General features: G+C 39.9%; 1 protein-coding gene across 1 annotated transcript in view; it reads right to left on the bottom strand.

The window, feature by feature from the left end:
- GNAL (G protein subunit alpha L) overlaps positions 1-20,365 on the bottom strand; it is a 196,512-nt gene extending 176,147 nt beyond the window's left edge. Inside the window, exon 1 of the mRNA XM_074899242.1 lies at positions 19,698-20,365. Coding sequence (XP_074755343.1) covers positions 19,698-20,148 — 451 coding nt within the window. The 5' untranslated portion in view covers positions 20,149-20,365. The remainder of the gene's footprint in view (positions 1-19,697) is intronic.
- Positions 20,366-20,823: the final 458 nt, after the last annotated feature.

Genomic DNA, 20,823 nt, shown 5'->3' with positions numbered 1-20,823 from the left:
ACTTGTAATGACAATACTAATTCAATTATAAAAATACCAAGGCGGATCGCTCCTTTCCCAACACCTTTAGGGAAACGTCACATCCCCTTAAATATCTGTATCTGAACCTTCCTAACGCAAGTATCAGATATAATACGCTATCCCTTCTGCATCAGAAAACTGAAAGGTTTGTCAGTTTTACTTTCTCTCATAAAACTTGACATCGCTTGTTTAGTTTGAGCTAGTTCTGTCTCAAAATACAAGCTAAAATCATGTTTACAGAAAATTCTTTTGGGAGACTTCATGAAGTTAGGAACATGCCCATCTCACTGAAGACCTGCTAGTTTATTATTTATTCTTTACTAATGAGTTTCAAATGACTGATGTTTGCAGTTAACATACACTCAAGTGCTGTAAATATGCACATCAACTGCTCAAAAACAAAGAGCAGGAGCCTACAGGAACACTTGTATTTGAACCTTCCTCAAGTTCTGCACATGGGTATATACAGATGAGTAAATCCAGTAACACTGCAAAACAAATGTGCAAAATAGGGAGAAACAACAACTAAGAGATCACAAGTAGAGGGAAGGTGAACAGAAAAGGATTTAGATGCAGGTGTCCAGCTGATCTACACATATGTAACACATAGTAACTTGTCATTCTGCTAATTAGCTACTCTTTCTGCTTGTTAGTAGAAGGAGACATTTCAGGTATGGTAAGAAGTTAGACAGGGGAAATAATTGTAAAATGAACAATTCTAAAGCTTCTTAAAAGGTACAGAAGATCAGCCCATCAGAAGATGAGACACAAAGCTCTGCTCAGTTCTTCCACTAAAAATTCAAGGCTCTGGAGCAGAACAAACTGCCGAGTTGTCCAGAAACCGATCACAAAGTATAATCACTTCCTGGCAAAGGAGACTTGAGTTTATACCTGCTGTCTTATTGTTGTAACACATTATAGTTGATATGTCCATCATCACATTGATGTACAGATCTCCTAATGGTAGGTCACAGTGTTTTGTGTGGCCTTCGAATGGCTAAGGAAGCTAGTGTGACGCTTAAGTTCTTCCCAAGATTATAACCTCTGGGTAACAAAATTGCTTTGGTGAGCTCCACACCCACAAGGAGGTGTACCTGTAAAACACTCACAGGATTGTTTCATAGCTTGATGAAAAATTAATGGAAGAAAATCCACTGAATGCACATACCAGTCACATCAGAAACCACCGTCATTCCTTTCTTGTCAGGGCAGCAACAGGCATAAAGCATCATGAATACAAAGTCAGATGTCTTGAAAAGGATAGATATTTTAGCATCTCATCTACCACATCCTGGCTAAGAGATTTATAGCAAAATAGTTTAACAGATGGAAATCTTTCCATCCATAAAGAATGTATAATTCATTCAGTGAATTCCATGGTTTGTGATGGTATAAAGTTCAGATCAAGATATGAGAAGAGAAGCTCAGGCTTTAGCCAGCAGAAAGGTCTGTTGGCTCGATCAATTAATTGAGTAAAGGTGGTCTCACCTGTATGTCTGATGCATACAGCAACCCAGGAACAGGAGGAAGGCTCAAGCGAGTAAGGTCAACAGCTCACAAATGAGGAATCAGATGCACCCTGAATTAACACCAGTCTTACCTAAGAATACGAAGTTGCTCAGACTTACTGCTTTACAAAAAAATCAGATAAGGCAGTTATAGACCTGAATAACTTTGGATATTACCACCATTTGAATCTGAACCATCTTCACTAGAAGGTGGAAAGGTTTTACTAAGTCAGAGACAGACACCAGTCTTCCTTCCTTCCCTTAGGGCATTGGGAACAGCAGTTGTAGAAGATGCAAAGGCTAGATGAACTGGTTCTAAAGCTCTCAGTGACTTCAGTACGTATTTTTAACCAACATAGATTCTCTGTAAGAGGGGTTGCTAAAAAATGGACAAGTTGGGAAAGTGTGAGACAAAGGAACTAATTGAAGTGCATGCCTGTTTTCACTACCCAAGCATCTAATATAGTTTCACAATCAATACAGAAGTGCATGCATTTCATCCCAAACATGGTGTCAGCTGGAGGAGAAGGGTGGGGGGTGTGTGCATAACAGAAGAAAAGCAATTCACAAGCTGTGATAAACTGACAAATATCTTCAGAACTGCTGCTTCCATGTCTACAGTTGGCCAGTTATCACTAGCAAACTACAAAGCCTGAATGCAACCTGTAGCTGTAGAATACATCTCCACTAAGACTATTCACAGTGGTCTTCACAACCACTGTTTTGGTGGCAGCAGTCAGTGACTTGAATTCTTGATGCAAGAGAGCAACCTTCTTTATATAATGTCACAGAATAGCTCAAGAAACATTTAAAGGAGTTAATAACCAGTATGTGAGGACTGCACAGTAAGATACCATCAAATGTAAGGTCCTAGACTTATGCCTTCACAACTCTGGATCTATGAATATTGCATCTATTTTCTAATGGAAAACCACAGTGTTCTATCAGCTGCATTTACTGTAACATGGTGTGATGCACTAATGCCAATCTAGTACACCTCACTCCAAAGTGCTCTTTAAGACCACTTGACCTTCTAAGAGGAACTACTCCCTACCATTAGTGGGGAGAATGTCTTACAGAAGAGTTTTCACATACATCTGGCAGAAGGTGACTGAAAATATGCCTGAAAATTAAACAACTAGAAACAAAAGCTGACTTTGGAATATCCTCATTCACAGGCAAGATGTGGAAATGATAAAGAACATCCACTAAGCCACATGAAGACTGCAACTCTTTATTAAGGAACCATCAGGAAGATCAAGAATTTACTTCAGCAGGAACTGAAAAGAATGGTTACCATTATGAAAATGCCAAACCAGCATCTGTCTTGTAGAGAAGTTCCACTAGAAGATGATCTTTCAAAAGGTGATCTTGAAATTAACCACCATGCCCTCCTTGAGTTAAAAAAAAAAAAAAAGGAATTAAAAAAATCCAAACTGCCTTTAAAATAAAATTAACGTCAAAAATAAGTTTTCTTTTCAAGTTTACTTCCAATTCACAAAATTTCATAGATAGCATTAACATGCTGGCGGACAAGCCATGGCAGCTTAGCTACAGAATCCTGCTTCATTCACGGCAAAGCAAATGGTGAGTAAAGCACAAATCAAGGTGATACAGCAAACAGCAGTGGTACCTGTAAACTGGTGAAACTAGTTGAAACTGGTGTAAAGAAAGACATTTGGCATAGCAAACAGGCTGTTACAGAATTTCTTTAAGGAAGAGGAAATGTAGCCTTTCTTTGCCACAAAGAGGTTTGCTTCACTGCACATTTGATTGCCTAGCAGGTCACACACAAGTGCCTTCATGTCCAGTGGCACCGTTCTTTACACCTGAACTAGCAGATAACTGGGAACACAGGATAAAGCTTTGAGTGCTACCACAGAAGTCTTTTGGCACCTTAGGTATACTGATGAAGGTCTTCCACTCTAGCTGCAGTCAAGTCACAGCTTCTCTTGACGACACATCCCCTCAGATAGTCATTCAAACTTTGCTTAAATTTATTCCATATTTGTGGATAAGTTATTGAACTTTCTTCATAACTCCTGTGGCCTTTTTAGAACAACTGGCAATACCCAGAAGTTACAAGAGTCAGAAACCAGCTCTGCAACTCAGTTATTTCTGAATTACTGACATGGTTTATCTAACACTGACCTCAGCTTATCTAAGACCCCACAGGATTTATTTGTTCAAGCATAGTACGAAAGATACAAGACAAGACCTGAGCAATAGAATAGATGTGGGATCTAAAATAATAAAACTGCATCATGTTTTGAATGGGATTTGGTTGGATCCCAGTTTGTTTCAGTTAAGGAATGCAGGATTTCTAATCTTCATTGTTACCAAGCCCACTGATGACATGATCAATAATTTATCATTAATAATTTATACAGCTCACAAATATTCATGAAGTGTAATTTTTATAGTCATACACATTTTCTAGGGAAAAATGGTAGACCTAATAATTATACATAAGCTCTATGTTAAAAATTGTACCAGTACATAAACAGTTTTATCACCAGAGGTAAGCTAAAGTAGTGAGTATTATGAAGGGGTTTGACCATGCAGGAAAATCCTGGTAACATCCAATTCATTAACTACTAGCCTGCTTCAGCTTGGGGTAAATCACGTTACTGACTGCAAGAACAAGCTGGTTTTTTTTTCCAGGCACTTTTGCCATGCATTAGCAGTGAGGGGCAGGGACAAAGTATTCCTTGCAGGAATACAACTGTCCATCTGTCTAGGCTCGGAGACCTTTGCTCAGTGCTTGGTCCATTATTCTTTGCTTATCCCCTTGCTCCCAAACCTGGTCAGATGGAGACTTTTCAGTTATCAAAATCTGCAGTAGCAATGCAGTCTGGTATCTTTTACAACATGGTGGGGTTTGCCCAGTGTGTCACGCTGCTGCCAGAACACCCTCTACTATATTGCATCTGATGCTTATCTGAAGTGAGACAAAAGGATATCAACAGTTGCTACAAGTCATCACTCTTCACTGGACTAGGAGTAGATCACAGACAGGAAAGCCAGGAACAGTATACTTTTAAGACTTGAAGACTTTCTTACGCTGTCATGACGGGGAATTTACCCGACAAGCATCTCAGAGGCCCTGATCATTAAGCTGGTATTGGAACATAAAAATGGTACAAGAAAGCTCAGTTTTATCCCAGCTGATTTTCACATCTTGGATGCATGACCATCAGAGGAAGCTGTACAGCTGCAACATTACTGTCAAGTTTACCTACTCTCAAGACTATTTAATTTGAGAAGCAGTTTTCAGAAATTCTAGTAAACATTAGCATAGTAATTTAGACACCAAAAGGTAGTAGCTTTTTTTACCAGCTCTCTAAAATAATTTTAGAAGTAGACCAGGCACCAGACATCTAAACCAATAATTAAAATGTAGATGACATACAAGTTTGAGCATGTTCCACTTCTACCTAGATTTTCCATCTGTACAACAGGAAACATATCTATGGTTCTCTCCTTAGAAAAATCCACATGAGACACTGAAGACTTCTTTATATAGTGCAAGAATTATTCCACATTAAAAAAATGAAGATGTCATGCAGTCAACATGTCTTATTCAGTTGTTATTATTTATTCTATACTGTATGTACTGTAAGGTAGGCATGGACCTATGAGGAATATAGAAAGTAAGCAGATAGTCATGTAGTCAAAGACAACGTAACGCATGTTGATATAAAGCATATATATCAAAGTCTGAGCAGATACCCTTCATGATGGAAATGCCTAATATTTGCATGTGTATTTTACAATTTAACTATACTTAGAATCAAACCCCACTAATTGTTTTAGTTGAGTCTTCCTAATGATTTTCATTATATGACACCATTCAGTTGATTTTATTGGGTTTTAACTTCAGGCTGGGAGGTTTTCCATGATGAATGCCAGTGGACATTTACAATAAGAAGGAAAAATTTTAAAAAAAACCCAACCAACAAACAAGCAAATAAGTTTTTCTGTCAGTATTTTAAGAAGTCTGCTGTTCTGAAATCTACATTAATTTTTTCAGCATCCTGCTGTTGAGTCAGGGATTACATACTGCATTTCATGGGCTCCATGAAAGAAACTGCATTTTCAGTTTTAAGACACAGAATAAAAGCTACCTTAAAAAAGAAATAATCGTATTTTAAACAAATAAATTATCATAATCACTTAAATATGTACACAATGACAGAACCAGTTACAAAGTGTCAAAAATAACACTAAAACAAAAATAAAGAATATGCTTCTTGGAAGAACTGATGTAGCCATAGTATGCAACACACTTCCATGTGTAAGTCTTCCTCAATGCTGACCATTTGACTACAGTTGAAGCTGGTGGAAGACAAAACTGCTCAGTGCTTTTGAAGCACTTCTGATATGGACCATATTCATGCTAAAAAATAAAACATTCAAAGACTACATTCATGAAAATAATTTTCAACCAAGCCTCCGAGTCTCAGCTCCCTCTTCCAATTCGAGCAGTAAATTCCAAACTGATGACACCACAGAGTTAAATTCACATCTGAGATTTTTGCACTCACAGCAAGATTTACCATGTAAGTAAAGCTTTCAATGTAAGCCTGTGTTTTACATACTTGCACATTACACTGACTTACAACTTCAGATCTCTACATACTACAGCAGAATCGGTAGCATAACTGTTCCTATACCTGAAGTTACTTTTCCTACTCCACAGTTTATGCTCACAATCTATTTTGGAAGGTTCTTTTAAAGAAAACTTATTTTTCCTCCACAGGAAAGGTTCTTGTGTGGAGTTAGAATGCCAGAAGACCTGCCTCCAGCTAGAGCATTTATCAAAACTCACAGAGGAAGGGCTATCCTTTGATATGTTAAATACATTGTCAACCATGGATGGGGTCAAGAAAGCTTTTCAAGCCATTCCTGCTCTGAAAAAACTGAGAAGAAAAAGACTGTCTGATGATGGACTCAGTCAAGTATTTTAAAAATTGAAATAACCGTTAGTGTGCATTTAGGACAAGTTAAAGAATGAGAATACCCCAGTGCATTCACAGAGACTTAGTTCTTCACTCAAATACCTATTAATAAGAAGATTATGAGTGTAGGAAGTCAACCTTTATGGATTCTAGCCCTTTTATTCTAGTAAAGGGCTAGAATAAAAGTTGATTTCCAGCATGTAACATATATAACAATTCTGACAATAAGCAGTTTTTGAAAGAGATATTAACTATCCTTCCTAACTGCTACCAAAAAAAAAGCCACCAAAAAACTGACCTAAAATAAAAAATTTACTAAGTGCTTAGATTTAAGAGTTTTACATTTTGAGTTGGACTCTTCTATGGCAAAGATGATTTAAAATCTGAATGATCAGTAATTTCCCAGCCATAAACAAGGACAGCAAAAAGTAACAGGAGTCAGCTGATTTGAAAAACAGAGTTCATAAAAGGTCCAAGCAACTGCCTGCAAAATCTAACATAGCACAGAAGACACTTTTGGACCACAGCCAGTAACAAATAAAACAAGGAAACAAAACCCAACATCACAAGATACTTCTTTTTCTTCTGCTCTGATCTGCAGTAGCAGTAAATATTCAATTGACTTAATATTTCATCTTGACACACCATTTTCAGCTTGTTGAAAGTATCAATTTAAATAAGTAGCTTGTCTGTTTTTTAAGAAAAGGAGAGGGAAGCAGACAGTTTGACACCCGAAAAACAGACTATACTCTAGAGATGTAAGGGACCAAGAATAACACCGCTGTTTCCAAAATATCTCCTCAAGTTAATAAAATTATTTCTTTTGCTAGACATCATAGCACCATGCTCTTCTAGACCATGCTAGACCAAGATGTGGATAACCAGCTTCATTATTTAATTAAAACATTCACCCAGAAGTGTCAGGTTATGTCTATTACCTTAAGACAGTAGCGGCAAAAAAACACTGTGTGTGTCAACACAAGTAAGTCTTTCAACAGAGATTCTTGCCCTCTTTCTTCATAAGGTGATCTAAACAGTTCTTAGTATTTACAGGAGAACTCCTTACAGGAAGGAACTAAGCATGTTGTGCAAATCACCACATATAAGGGCATAAAGAATGTCTATCACATTTACTGTTACTCTACAGAATAACCTCAGGGTCTCAGAAAAGAAAGATTTTCAGGTATGAGATCCTATTATTTAGATTACACACAATTCGAGAAAAATCATCTTCCATTGAGCACTAGACTGGTATCTGCCACCTAAGGTCAATTAATCAGTAATAAGTTATTTGCTTAATTAAAAACAAATACTTGAGGGATACTGATAACAAACATGTTTGTTAAAGGCTTATGTCAATATAAGACAGTTGATATTATAAATAAGCAGCACATATATGTCTAATGTTATTCTGCAAATGATCAATACAACACAGTTGTATACAATACAGTTAATAGATGGGTTTCAAGAACTAATTGTGAATCATCAACTAGTTGCAGTATTGCTAGTAATGTCCTCACAGGATCAGTAGTTTTAGTCATTGATTAAAGATACCTCTGTGAATAAAGCTATGATATCAAATAACTGGTGTGGATGAGCAATAATGTTGGAGAAAAGCAACTTTCTGATAAGCATGGTACAGTCAAATAATACTCTTCAATTAGTCACTACAAGGTCCGATCTGTAGAAGCAGCAGAAGCAGAGTACAAATACTTTTATGGGCCAGTTTCAGAAAGACTTGGATATAAAGTAATTCTGAATTGTCTAATGAACTAAGTAGAAAAATAAAAACAATGCTTCTTCCAGAAAATAAATACAAACAAAAACACCATTAGAAGTGGGCACTGACCACTTCTGAGATGTTGGAAAAACAGTTCAGAAAAGAACAATAGGTGAAGAGCATCGTTAGCTTTTAAGCAGTATCTTCCAGCTTGTTTTCTTTCAAAGAATGGAATAACTATGTGAGTTTCAACTACAAAAAAGCTGGAGAAAGCAAGTGTAGCATGAATTCCAACCAAGTAGAAGCTGAAGTTGGTGGATGGGACAGAGTATGTGTCCTGTTCACAAGTGAAATAAGGTAACAAACAACACCACTGCTTGAACACTTACATGTAGATTACCTTAGTAATATTCACATTAAAATTCAAGCAACTTACTAATTTAGAGAACAGAGACTACTGGGAAATAAAATGATTTCTTGATTACATAGACAGTTGAATAGAAAAATCTTACTGGTCACTTGTGGACTTCCAGTCTACTTACTCATAAATTCCTTACATCCGCTCCATTGTCTGGTTGCTTATCTGATGCAGATGAAGCAGCTACCAATACTCAAGTCCTTATCAGTCTAACTTTTGAGAGAACTGTGTTAGGGGATAAAGGACTGAAAAGATGCTGTATATTTATTTGGTACTCAGTATTTCAAACTGTTTTTCGGACATAGGATTTCTTTGCACATCATGTAAACAACCAGTTCAAGTAAGCTTATAATTACTCTCTTAGCAGGGGTATGAGGACACAGAAGACAGGAGAAAAAAACCCCAAAACAGCAGAAATTCTTACTTTTAAATAAGTTTATTTGACCTGTAAAGAAACACAAAGTGAGGTATTACATGCAGGCATTGGATTCACTTTAGATAGGAAATCAAAGGAGGAAGAAAACCCCAAAAACACAGAACAAAAAACCTTTTGCTCCCACACTCTTTCAGCCATCTTTATCTTTGAGAAATACTGTCATTAAGAAAAGGCTACATTTCAGTGTAGTTCCATCAACATAGTAGGATGGACTGATGTCATGCTGTTTAGGCTAAAGAAGGTTATGTATTTGTTTTGCTCTGCACCCAATCTACACGTACTAGAATACCAGGTGCTGAAGAACTTTGTCAGGCTGTGCCATTGTTCACACAAAGCACAAAACCCCCGAGAAACTGTGGTATTAAGGTGAGTGGTCTCCCCCAAGAGGAGAACCAGGTATTAACACATACCTGTTCTTAAGCATTGTATAGTGAGGCAGACCGAGTGCAAAATACCTGCTCATTCTTGTTCAGATCATCAAGAGTCCCTCTCCCTTTTGCTGCAGTTGCTGGACTGTGAGCACTGGGAATGCTACCGGGCACAGCGTGAAGCAGCATGAAAGACAGTCCTGTCTCACACCTGCCCATCCCGCAGACCCTTCTGTAACACAGTCATTTGAAAGCCTATTTGACTTTTTACTGTATTGCTTCAACTTTTCCTGACATGTTTGAAAGTATTACTCAGTCTCTAGCAGATAGATCACCTATCTGTGAATCCCTTTTAACCAGACAAGGACTATGGCCAAACGGCCTTTGGAGTGGACTGCTCTTCAGGTGATGCTTTCTACATTAAATTATAAGCAACTTTTAAGTATCAAGAAACTATTATTTCCTTTTCAGCTCTTCCACAAAACAGTTTTTCTTCCATCTCTGGCAGCTCAAAGGCATAGTTGACAAACACCTGCAGCCAGAATCCACTGACAGAAGAGAGTTCAGGCATATGAGAAGCCAAACACCACTGTGGGCATTTTTGTTCTTTTCCTCCCTGCCAAATCAACATCCTCACCTCTATATGTAGTTAAGGAAGAGGTGGAAGGCCCTAGGAGTGAATATGTTGCCTCCTTAAATATTACTGTAGTTTCCCCATTAAAAAAAACACAAACTACAACAAAAAACAACAACACACTAACTGTACTGTTTCAATAATAATTGAATTGGAAAGACACTGTTGAACAAATTATTGAAAAACAAACTCATGAATCCAGATGTCACATCAGGTAGATTAAGAAGACCTGAAGGAGCAAGCAATGGAATTTGAAACAACAGCCTTATACACCCTGGGTGCCCCTGGAAACTCATGGAAGCAGAGGGATTGCTACAGCTCCTGATCTGAAAGCAAGACATCAGGAAGCACTAAATCAAGTGCTACTCTACTGCTTCTGTATCGGTCTCCCATTAAAAAACATTAAATGCTTTAGAGCACTGAAGAATCATAGAAAGTGTAAGGCTGTTCAAAATATTCTTAAAAGTAAGAAGAAAAAAGTATTTACCAAAAGGAACAATGCATAGCAGTTACTTAAATGCAGCTTGTTACTCTTTCTCCAAGTCCCCAAAAGCTTGAGTTCCCCTTCCAGGGCTATTTCATTTATAGGGACAACCCAGATCAATATATACTTGAAGTTTAGTTCTATTAATCAAAGTCACTCGAATTTACATGAAAGAAGAGTGGTTTGTTGGTTTTGTGCTTTCTGCACACCCCCCACCCCCCCTGCTCCCAAGTGTGAGAAAATAAAGAATTTGAGATTTCTGTTTTTCTTTCAAAATGTTAAATCAAAGGAAGATCAACTATTCAACCTGAACCAGAATTATTGTCCTGTAGTTCCCATCTGTTTTCCTTCACGGAAATATTTTCAAGGGATAAAAGCAAACAAAACAATCTGAACAGCTACTGTTCTGCATTAAGCCATGCTCACAAGTTAAGTAGACCCAATGAATAAAAGGATCTGAAAGTCCTCTTAAATTATAGCCAATCCTTAATGCAGTTTTCCTGCTTGTTTATACATGACTAGGTTGCATGGCATCATACATAACAATAGTATACTTCAGCACAGCTGAAGCAGAAAAACTTATCTAGTACACATCAAGGATGTTTCTCTTTTTCAGTTTTTAATATTAGGCAACTAAATGATTCGGGAAAAGAGACACATTATGAGGCATAAATACCTTCCACAGCATCTTGTCATTTAGAAAGGAAAAAAAGACTTTTTTTTTTAATTAAACAAACAACCTCTTTAACCATACCTTTGCAGATTATGAACTGGTTATTTCTGCATATGTCCTTTATACAAATTATTATATTCTTCTGCATCCTAGGTTTAGAGTTTGTATAAGAACATAAAAAAGAAGTTTGTCTTTGCAAAGGCTGGTGCATGTTAGAAGCACTTAATATCTTGTTCATATCTCTCCTAGAGAGTGAATTAGACAAGTACAGCAAGCTCAGAACAGAAGATAACACCATAAGTCTATTTTGTAATTCAAGGGTACAGCGAGTCAAAGAATGAAAAAACCCAATCTTGTTACAGATTCCATTAGACTTGCCCTGTTCTTACAAAGCTTCAGGCCTACGAGATATGCCAGGATATAATTCCACCACATACTCTTGAAGGCTGGTTTAACTCACCTAGACTCCTCATGGCAATCTACTGTGTTTTACAAGAACTTCAGTGGTTGTGTGTGCGCACACACAGACGCGTATGTATTTCCATGTGAAAAAGTATCATCTGAAGTAGAAAACTATTCTTAAATCAACATTAAATGAATCCACGCATGTGAAATATGAATGAGTGCTCTCACTCAAGAAAAAAAGCAACTTGCTTCTGTTGTAGCTTGGTCCTCCACATTTGAGGTGTTCAAGAAAATAATTATTAATAAGGCACTGCCTGACACCACGCAGCACATTCTGCATTTGCTTCAAGATGCAGAATGGCTAATTCTCCACAATTAAGAGAATTGTAGCATAACACAGTTGGTAATGTCTCCAGCAACATTCATGACAGTTTTCAATAAGAGACTGAGTTGCTTTAATACAAATTAAGCTTGCACAGAAGAATAAGGATCCATGATCACCCACAATTTTTGCAGTTTGACAGAGTCTTCATTCTTCATGATGGAAAAAATAAAACTCTATTGACTTCAATCCACATATGACAAATTAACTACAAAGTATATTACATATATCAAAAAGTACGTATTTTCAAATAAAAAATAAAAAAGATTGGGAGTGGGGAAACGATACACACAGAGTGAGGACTCAATTTATTGTCAGGTTTTCATTACAGATATTTTTCAGCCTGCTCTCTCATGCAATCTCTATTGCATGCACTAGCCCAAATCACAGAAGTAATGTTCTCTGTTTCTGCAACTTCTGAAGACCAACTAGACAATTTGCTTGATTTGACTGCTGAGAAGAACTTCCTTTTTGATCTCTATAGAAATGAAGTCTTCTTAAAAGAAACTGTCAAAATTATACTGCCTATCATAAAGAAAGTAAAACACTTTTCAATTCTTCTTCTTTTTGTTTATATTAAATACTTGGGGGGGGCTTTCTACTTTTAAACTCCAGAATGCATGTTGTTCCCACATCATGTAAATTCTTGTCTAAAATAAAGATAACAATATAGAATTTAAAACATGACCTGGATTTGACTTACCACAGTAATGGTACTTTGGAAAGAATAATTTACTGTTCTTGAAACCTAATATTACTTTAAATATAAGTGGATTTTATAATTCTTCAAATTTAATCTTAAACACAAACAAATGTAAGACACAAGATTATGAGGAAGCAATTCAAGTTTGACTTCAGAGAGATATTATCAGTCAAGATCTTTCACCACATGTGATTGATTTTACACTTTATGTTGCAGACATTAATTGGCAGGGTTTTTTTTCTTGGACTTTTTGATCCTTTGCGTGTGAATACAGAAAAAAAATATTTTCTTAATTTTTTTTTTAATCTATTCTAGTCCCAAACAGCACATCCCTACTTCTTCATACAGTTTATCCAGCAAGGCTTTAAGTCCTTAAACTTTTACTCAATATTCATGTGCTGACAAATCACAAGACAAGAGTTTCACATACAGTCCTACAGGGATAATATAAAATACTACTAGTCAGTATACTTCATGCTCATCCACTTTTGGAAAAGGCATAAATACAATGTGCACAGGCCAGTCACGAGGCTGCATTTCTTCCAGACCCTGCACTCCTGGGCATTTAAAAAGCAAACAAACAAACAAACCACCTAGTCTTACTGATTTATGATATTATCAGTCAAAAGAAAACATTCAAAATATTAAAAAACCAAAACCCAAACCAGTTATAAGTAATGGCACAGTAAGACAAGACTTCTGCCCATAAAGTGAAAGATGTGTTGATGACTGCAGCACAAATACCTCACAGGGCTGAACAACCATGCAAGGCTGTAAATCTTAAATCATAACTGGATGATTTTAGCTATCTACAAAAGGTTGTTTTTATTAAGAACATAATAACTACTGACATTCATTTTCCATCTCTAAAAATAGATCTGCATCTTCAGTGAAAGACAGCTTTAGATTTCTTTTGAACTGTGGCACCAGTCAACAGGCTGAAGAACATATGCTCCATGCTTCATTTTACTAATCTGTTCAAGCCATCAAGCATCTACTCTTAAGAGCAGCCTCTTACTGGACATTACAAAATATCCAAATCACACAATTTAAGAAAACACAGAAAGGTATAGTCAAGACTTCCCCAGTGCAAAGTGGTAACCCAGAAGTTTCTACCCTTTTTACCAGAGGGTAAGCGACAGCTGTGTTATCTTGCACCATGTGGTTTCTCTACTATTATTCAGAAGTCTGTGGAGAACCATTTCTACAGCACTCAGCAAAAGCAACACATTTCTAGAACATGCTACCAAATAAATTAAACTTGACAAGTAGAGGGAGAGCCAGGTTTCCTCCGCAGCTCAGCCAGGCTGTTGAATTAAAAAGAAGAAAGAATTTTAAAATAATTAATTCAACTTTCTAAGCTCAAAAGGTACCCGACTTGAAAACTAAATTGAAGGAAGCCATGACTTGGGGGGGGGGGGGGGGGAAGGGGAGGAAGAGTAAATATTTCCCCAAATTTGTATAGTTTTGCTGTGTCAAAGATGCTAATATGTAAACCAAAATATAATCCCATAATATAACTAATACTTATACAGTTATCTTGGAGATTGAAAAAAATCTCATAAGATTCAGTTAAGGAATGCCAAAAATCTGGCAAGGTAGGACATACTGGGTGCGGGTTGGGGCAGTGGAAATGGATGAACATGGGAATAAAGTTTCAGACTGTATTTCTTCTAAACTGGGGGGAAAAAGGCAAGGGGAGAGGGAAAACAAATGTGCAAATCGGTAAGTTTTACACACTCTAAAATTTCTGTGGTTGAGAAGTTACAGTGGTAATGAGAGCTCAAAATGACAATAAAGGTATTAGTAGAGCTTGCTTAATTTAAGACATTATGCAATACATACCTATATACAAAAATTGCCTAATAACTTAAAGTTCATGTTGCCTAAGCAACAGGTGCAGAACCCATCCTTGCACAACAGTTAGAGCCTCCTAGCACTGCTACATATAACATGGAATAGAAGAAAAAAAAACCCATTTTTTTTGTTAAATATGAACTGATTAAGAAATAAGTGAAATTTATTAAAGAATGGAAATCAGTTAAAACAGCTAAATACAGGCTAAATGCAATTGGTTGGTAATCTACAGAACAAAGAAAAGCTGAGTGTTGTATATCAGGGATCACTTTCAATAAAAAAAGTTAAGAACTAATTCCAACAAGTGCTGATGCCTTCTGCCTACTGGTTTTCTCATCTGCAAGGAATGCATATACACTTCAATATGATGTCCTAAATTACAGCAAAACCACAAGGCCATTTGGAATGACGTAGGAATGATGCAAAGGATTAGGGATTACGAAACTCATTTACTTTACCAAATCAGTGAGTGTTTGCAGCCCATTACCTCAACGTCCTGAAAATACTTATTCCTACCAATTACATATCCATTATCTACACACTAGAACTACCTAGCTGTAGGGAACCTAAGTCTATCAGCACAAACCAACAAGTTTTTTTGTAAAGATGAGATAGGCATATACAGGATGCAACAGGAGGGTGCAACACAAGCAGTGATGCCAAGCTCAGATACAGACCAGCGAACGCATCATCTCTGGTGGTTAAGATAAAAACACCTCAAGCCCACAGCCTTATGCAGGCACAGGAAAAGTCTCAGCACATCAAGCTAACCTAAGATATTTAAAAAAGCATGAGTTGCACTATATAGAAGTTATTTTTAAAATAAGATTTAAATTTTAATACTTAAAATTGGGTTCAGGATGATAAACTTCAGTGCTGATGCAGCATACATAAATACCAGGCTTCAATTTTTGTCTAAAAGCCATTGTCTGAGCATAAATCTTTTTTGCAATACAGTTTAATTCTGACAACAGTCAATAGGTCTGTAGTTATGAAAATAAAACCATAGTTAAGCATCACTTTTGTTACATATCTCTAAGCTTTCAGGGATCTACTGCTTAGGAACCCCCAATCTTGACAAGGCATCTTTGTGTTTGATTTCCATGAATTCAGGGGAGCTACGTTTCTTTGTATGTTTTATATACTTTTGTACACAAACATCAGCAAATGAGTCTAAATTTCACTATCAAGTCAATACTTAAATATTATGTAAGCAGCTATAGTATGTTTTAAATGAAGAAAATGACTACGTCCATTTTCCCTCCATCAGTCCCTTTCATTATCATTACTTTCAGTTTCTGTCGCACAGAGAAGCTTTACTGCCAGCACTTTCAGTTTCAGTTTAGCAGGGAAGTGCAAAAAAAAAGTTCTACTTGAGAAAGTCATCCAAAGTTAGGACAGCAACCAGGAGTTAGAGGAAACGGAAAAAAACGGGAGCCAGAGAAGACAAGAAGACAAGAGCTATTTAAGAAAAAAATTGTTTCTATATATGGCTTACTTCAACATTACATGAGCCTTAATTATACCACAATGGTTAGCACTTGTTTAAAGACAACCCCCCCTCACCTCACTTACTCCCAAAATAGTTTAAAACACGAGACGAAATGAGAATTTAAATTGCTTCTAGAAAGTGATTTGTAATGTTTCTGCAGTTTCTAGGAAATCAGCAGCTAAAAGCGTCTTGTAGAAGAGTGTTTGCAGTTCTCTTGGGAAAAAAAAGAAACAGAAAATGAGACAGAAACCAAAGCTACAAGACTGACCAAATCTATGAGACTCTGAGCATCTCTGTAAATCCCTGCAATAAATAGCATGCTTAAAAAAAAAATCCTTATCTCAGGGTTAGCAAAAGCATCCTAAGAATTCTGCACAGATTAATATTTTGATTTATAAAAAAATAAAAGTAAATTTAAAAAGAAAACGCAAATAATACAGTGCCCAATGATCCATTTAAGGTTTTCAGCCCTTTCTCCTCTTTTTAAAGTGGGCATTAAACAAGAAACAGCCAATTGCAGTGGAAAGCAAGTTTCCATTTTACGTGGGTTCATCTTCTTGCAGAGAAGAAGGAAAACAAACAAACCCAAACTGTGTTTGCTCTTATTCCAGTGCACCAGTAAATCCCCCGCATCACAGTTACAGCCACCTGATACAGATACACCTATTTATGTGGGAGGGCATGGAGAGACCTGATCTCAAGGACTTTAACTGCACACCCCCTCTTCACAACTACTAGCTAGGACAAAACACATGAAGTGTATCCAAATGTATGTTAGAGGGGAGCGTCAAAACATCATGTTCAGCACGAGACATTAGTTGGGGGGATGCTGTGACAGGCAAGAACGTGTTCTTAGAGACCTATTTACCAACATATACTAAAAAAGGCTTTGAGACTTGACAATATTGTAGTAACTCATATGCACAGCTTGTGACAAAGCTGATGAATTCTCCTTTTATCATGTCACATGAAAATGGTGTGCTTTTAGGGAAAGGTTGTTTTCAAACATTTACAGAAGCTTCTCTTCTAACATACTACTTCTTTAGAAACTCTAGAGATTATTAGCGTTCTTATACTACTGCATTTATTTGCATACCCTTTTGATATCTAGTAGTAGCTCCTTAAAACATACATCGCCTTTTCCTCTAAAATTTCGGCAATATTCTGTAAATTTGCCCCAGTTCATGTGCAAGACCTACAAGGACAAACCAAAACAAAGCTATTGTTCACAAACTTGTATTTAAAAAAGAAACAAAGCCCACAAAAACGCTGTTGCTCAACTTTGTTTATTCTGTGACAGTGTTCTGCTGTCACTGCATTCACCATTTCCCTTCTGCTATGCATTTCCTCCATGTTGATCTACAAAAATATTCCTCCTCTCTCTAGCAAAGGTATGCTTTTTAGGTTCACTCTGCCAGGAAGACCTTAGGGACAGAGACCAAGTTATTTACCACCAGAAATACTATAAAATACGAAGCTAATAATATTATTTTAGAATGAAGGCCTTTGTATACATCCCAAGCCTCTTCCTCTGAGCAAGACTGAAAACGATTACCTTGTACAATGCAATTTTGCTTTAGTCCTTCCCTGACAAATAAACCCTTCCCCATTCTAAATATTTTCCTCTTATCTAGAGCAGCATTTCCATTTCTTTGCAAACAGCAACATGAAGCACCTGCAGCTCTCCCTACATCCAAATCAAACAGTTATGTCAGGCCCTGATCTGTCAGGGCTGAAACAATAATCCAGTATTTCCTCCCTGCGATATGGAGATCAAGAGACTATTTTCTGATTATGACACAGATTTAATAAAAAATTCAACACAGTCTAAGGAGTGTTGAGTTTCTTTCAGAGTGCAAAGGGTCAGAGATGGTTTATTTTTCAAATTTCATTGTTCCTGAACAGGTGTTTACTGCTCTGGTTTACTATGACAACCACCCATGTTATAGACTACACGTAGTATCCATTTGTTAGGATCCTTTTGTTCAAGCGATTACATTGCTCTCTAGAGGAAGGCCAACAACCAGTGTCTTTGCCTTCCTGTAGCCATATTGGTCACAACACACTTTCAAAGGTTACAGGAAGAAAAACCTTTTAAAAATAACTCCTTTTTAATGGAATATTTATAATTTTATAGTTAAATACTGTAACAGTTCAACTATCAGAAGAAACATTTTACAAAGAATTTTATTAATTCCTTAGAGCAGGAATTACATCTTCTTCCTCTTTCTTTTCACTGGCTATACAGGTATTCTACAAGCCAGTATTTTATGGGAAATAATAAAGCCCATGATACATTTTTTAGAATTGGAGCACTACAGTTCTGACAAGCATGGCTTATACCTTCCGTGTCCTGCCGTATTTTATATTTTCTCCTCCCCTCACCCACCAACAGGAATGAAGGAACACATGAAAACACAGCTTTATAGAGAAAGATGTAAGACTACCCAGAATCTGGAATGCACATAGATAAACACCAAAACTCCGTACCATGCAACTTTACAAAAACACACAAAGCAAGCTAATGCAAAAGCAAATCAGTATTTCCACACTAACAGAAAACAGAGATTTATGACCACAGCTAAGAAGCCAAATAAGCCCTCTGCTCAGACCATAAAAAAAAGCCCTGCAGTATGACTGTTCTGTTTCCTGCAGGAAATGAGATGCTTGTATTAGATACCCCTGTGGTTTTCATACTGTAAATGTATCAGCTGGTACAAATCCTCTGGAGAGGACTATTAACTAATGCTTAGAAAGAGCAGTGGCAGTAGCAGACCGCACATAGCACCTCAGAGAAGAGGGGACAAAAGCTGACAAGCTATCCCTGAACAACCTGAGGGCCAACAGCTGAGGAACACATCTTGTAGTAGAGGTGATGTCTGTGAGGAATACACGTACCCATGCCCGCTTATTGCCCCCTTATACCGCTCACTGCTTCTTTCTTGAAATAAGAAAGCTATTGCTCATCAGCACTCCTCTCATTTAGGAGCCACAAGCCCATCCTACCGCTCCTCATCAAACCATCCCTGCTTACACACGGCAAAGGAGCATCATCCATCCACAGGCTGTACACATCTTATGCATGGCCATTTTTCCTCCTTGCTACTGTGTTTTTCGGTGTTGTTTTTTTTGTTGTTGTTGTTTTATGGTTTTTTTTTGTTTTGTTTTTTAACGTTTCCGAGTTGCCCGGGCGCTAAGACAACTTCTGGCCGAGGCAGCCCCCCGCCCGGGACAGGGCTCCCCTTCCCCCGGCAGCCCCCGCTGCTCCCCCACGGCCCGCTCCCGCCCGGCGAGCTGGGTGGAGCCGCTCGCCCTCGCAGGACAAGCGCCGACCGCGTTCTCCATTGCAAACACACTGCCAGGGCCTGAAGGGGGAGGGGGAGAGAAGAGGGGGAGGAGGAAGGGAAAAGAAGGTGTAAACCTGTCTGGGGGAGAGCCCGGGGACAGAGGGGGCCGGAGGGCGGGGGGGGGGGGGGGGGGGGGGGGAGCGGGGAGACAAAGGAGGGATAGAGTGCCTAAGGAAAAGAGGGGAAGCCGGGGAGGGGGCGCTGCCGGGGAGCCCCTCTGGGCACCTGCCCGCCCCGGCACACGCCCCGCACACACAGACAGGCAGAGATCCGCGCACACACACTTACCCAGCAGCAGCAGGCGGTGCGTCTGCCTGTACTCCCGCTTCTGCTCCTTGAGCGCCCGGTCGATGCTCTTGCTGACTTTCCTCGCCTCCTTCTCCGCCTCCCGCTCCTCCAGGCGCAGCTTCTCCCAGGGTCTCTGCAGCGCCGGCGGCTGGTGCAGCGCCTGCTGCCGCGCCGCCTTCCCCCCGCCGCCGGGGCCGCCGGCCTTGGGCAACGGCGGCCGCTCGGGGGCCGCCCCGTTACCGCCGCCGTTCTGCAGCAGCAGCAGCGGCGGCCCGTCCGCCTCCCCGCCGGGCTTACCGCCGGGCCGGAGCGGGGCGCCGAGGGGCTGCGGGGCGGCGTGAGGCTCCGCCGGCGCTTCGGGCTCCGAGGCGGCGCCGGCGCTGGAGATGGAGCCGCCGCCACCGCCGGCGTCGCCGAAGAGCCGCGGGCGCAGGCTGTAGCAGAGCCCCATAGCTCGGTGCCCCCGCCGGGGACGGGCTCTGGCGCGGCGGGGTTTGGCCTCAGCGCTTCCCGCCGGCCCTACGCGCCGGGAAGGCGGCGGCGGGTGGGGAGGGGGCGCCGCGGAGCCCCTCACGGCCCCGCTGGGCCATCTTGCATTTTCCCCTCCCCGGGCGGTGGCAACGGTTCCTCAGCGCCGATCACCTGACACCGAGCCGCCACCGCCGGGTCCACCTTACCGTAAATACCCCAGCGCCAGCCCACCGCGCAGCGCCGGGCGCCGGCGGGGGAAGGGCGGGGGCACGCCGCCCGCGCCGCCACACAGGCGCACACACGTTCGCAGCGCACCCCCCCTTCTCCACCGCCTCCCCAAACGGCTCCGCCGTCCCCTCACGCCACCCCGCCTGATGGCCGCCTTCCCGCGCCGAGGGGGCGAGGGTTTCCCAGCCTGTGCGCGGAGCGGGAACCGCTCCGCGCACAGGCTGGGAAACCCTCGCCCCCTCGCTTGCCTACACCACCCGCCCGCCTTGTTTCCTCCCTCCTGGAAGAGCCACCGGGCCTCCCTCAGGGGCGGCCCAGGCCCGAGCCCCAGACAGACAACTCTTCCCCCGGCATCCTCAGGGGAAAAAAAAAACCAAGGCCGAGGCCTCTCCCAGAGAGGGACACCCCTCAGGGGTGACAGCGGCCC

This window comes from Athene noctua, chromosome 2 (assembly GCF_965140245.1).
Source record: "Athene noctua chromosome 2, bAthNoc1.hap1.1, whole genome shotgun sequence".
NCBI lineage: Eukaryota > Metazoa > Chordata > Aves > Strigiformes > Strigidae > Athene > Athene noctua.
This window is presented reverse-complemented; position numbering and strand designations above follow the sequence as displayed.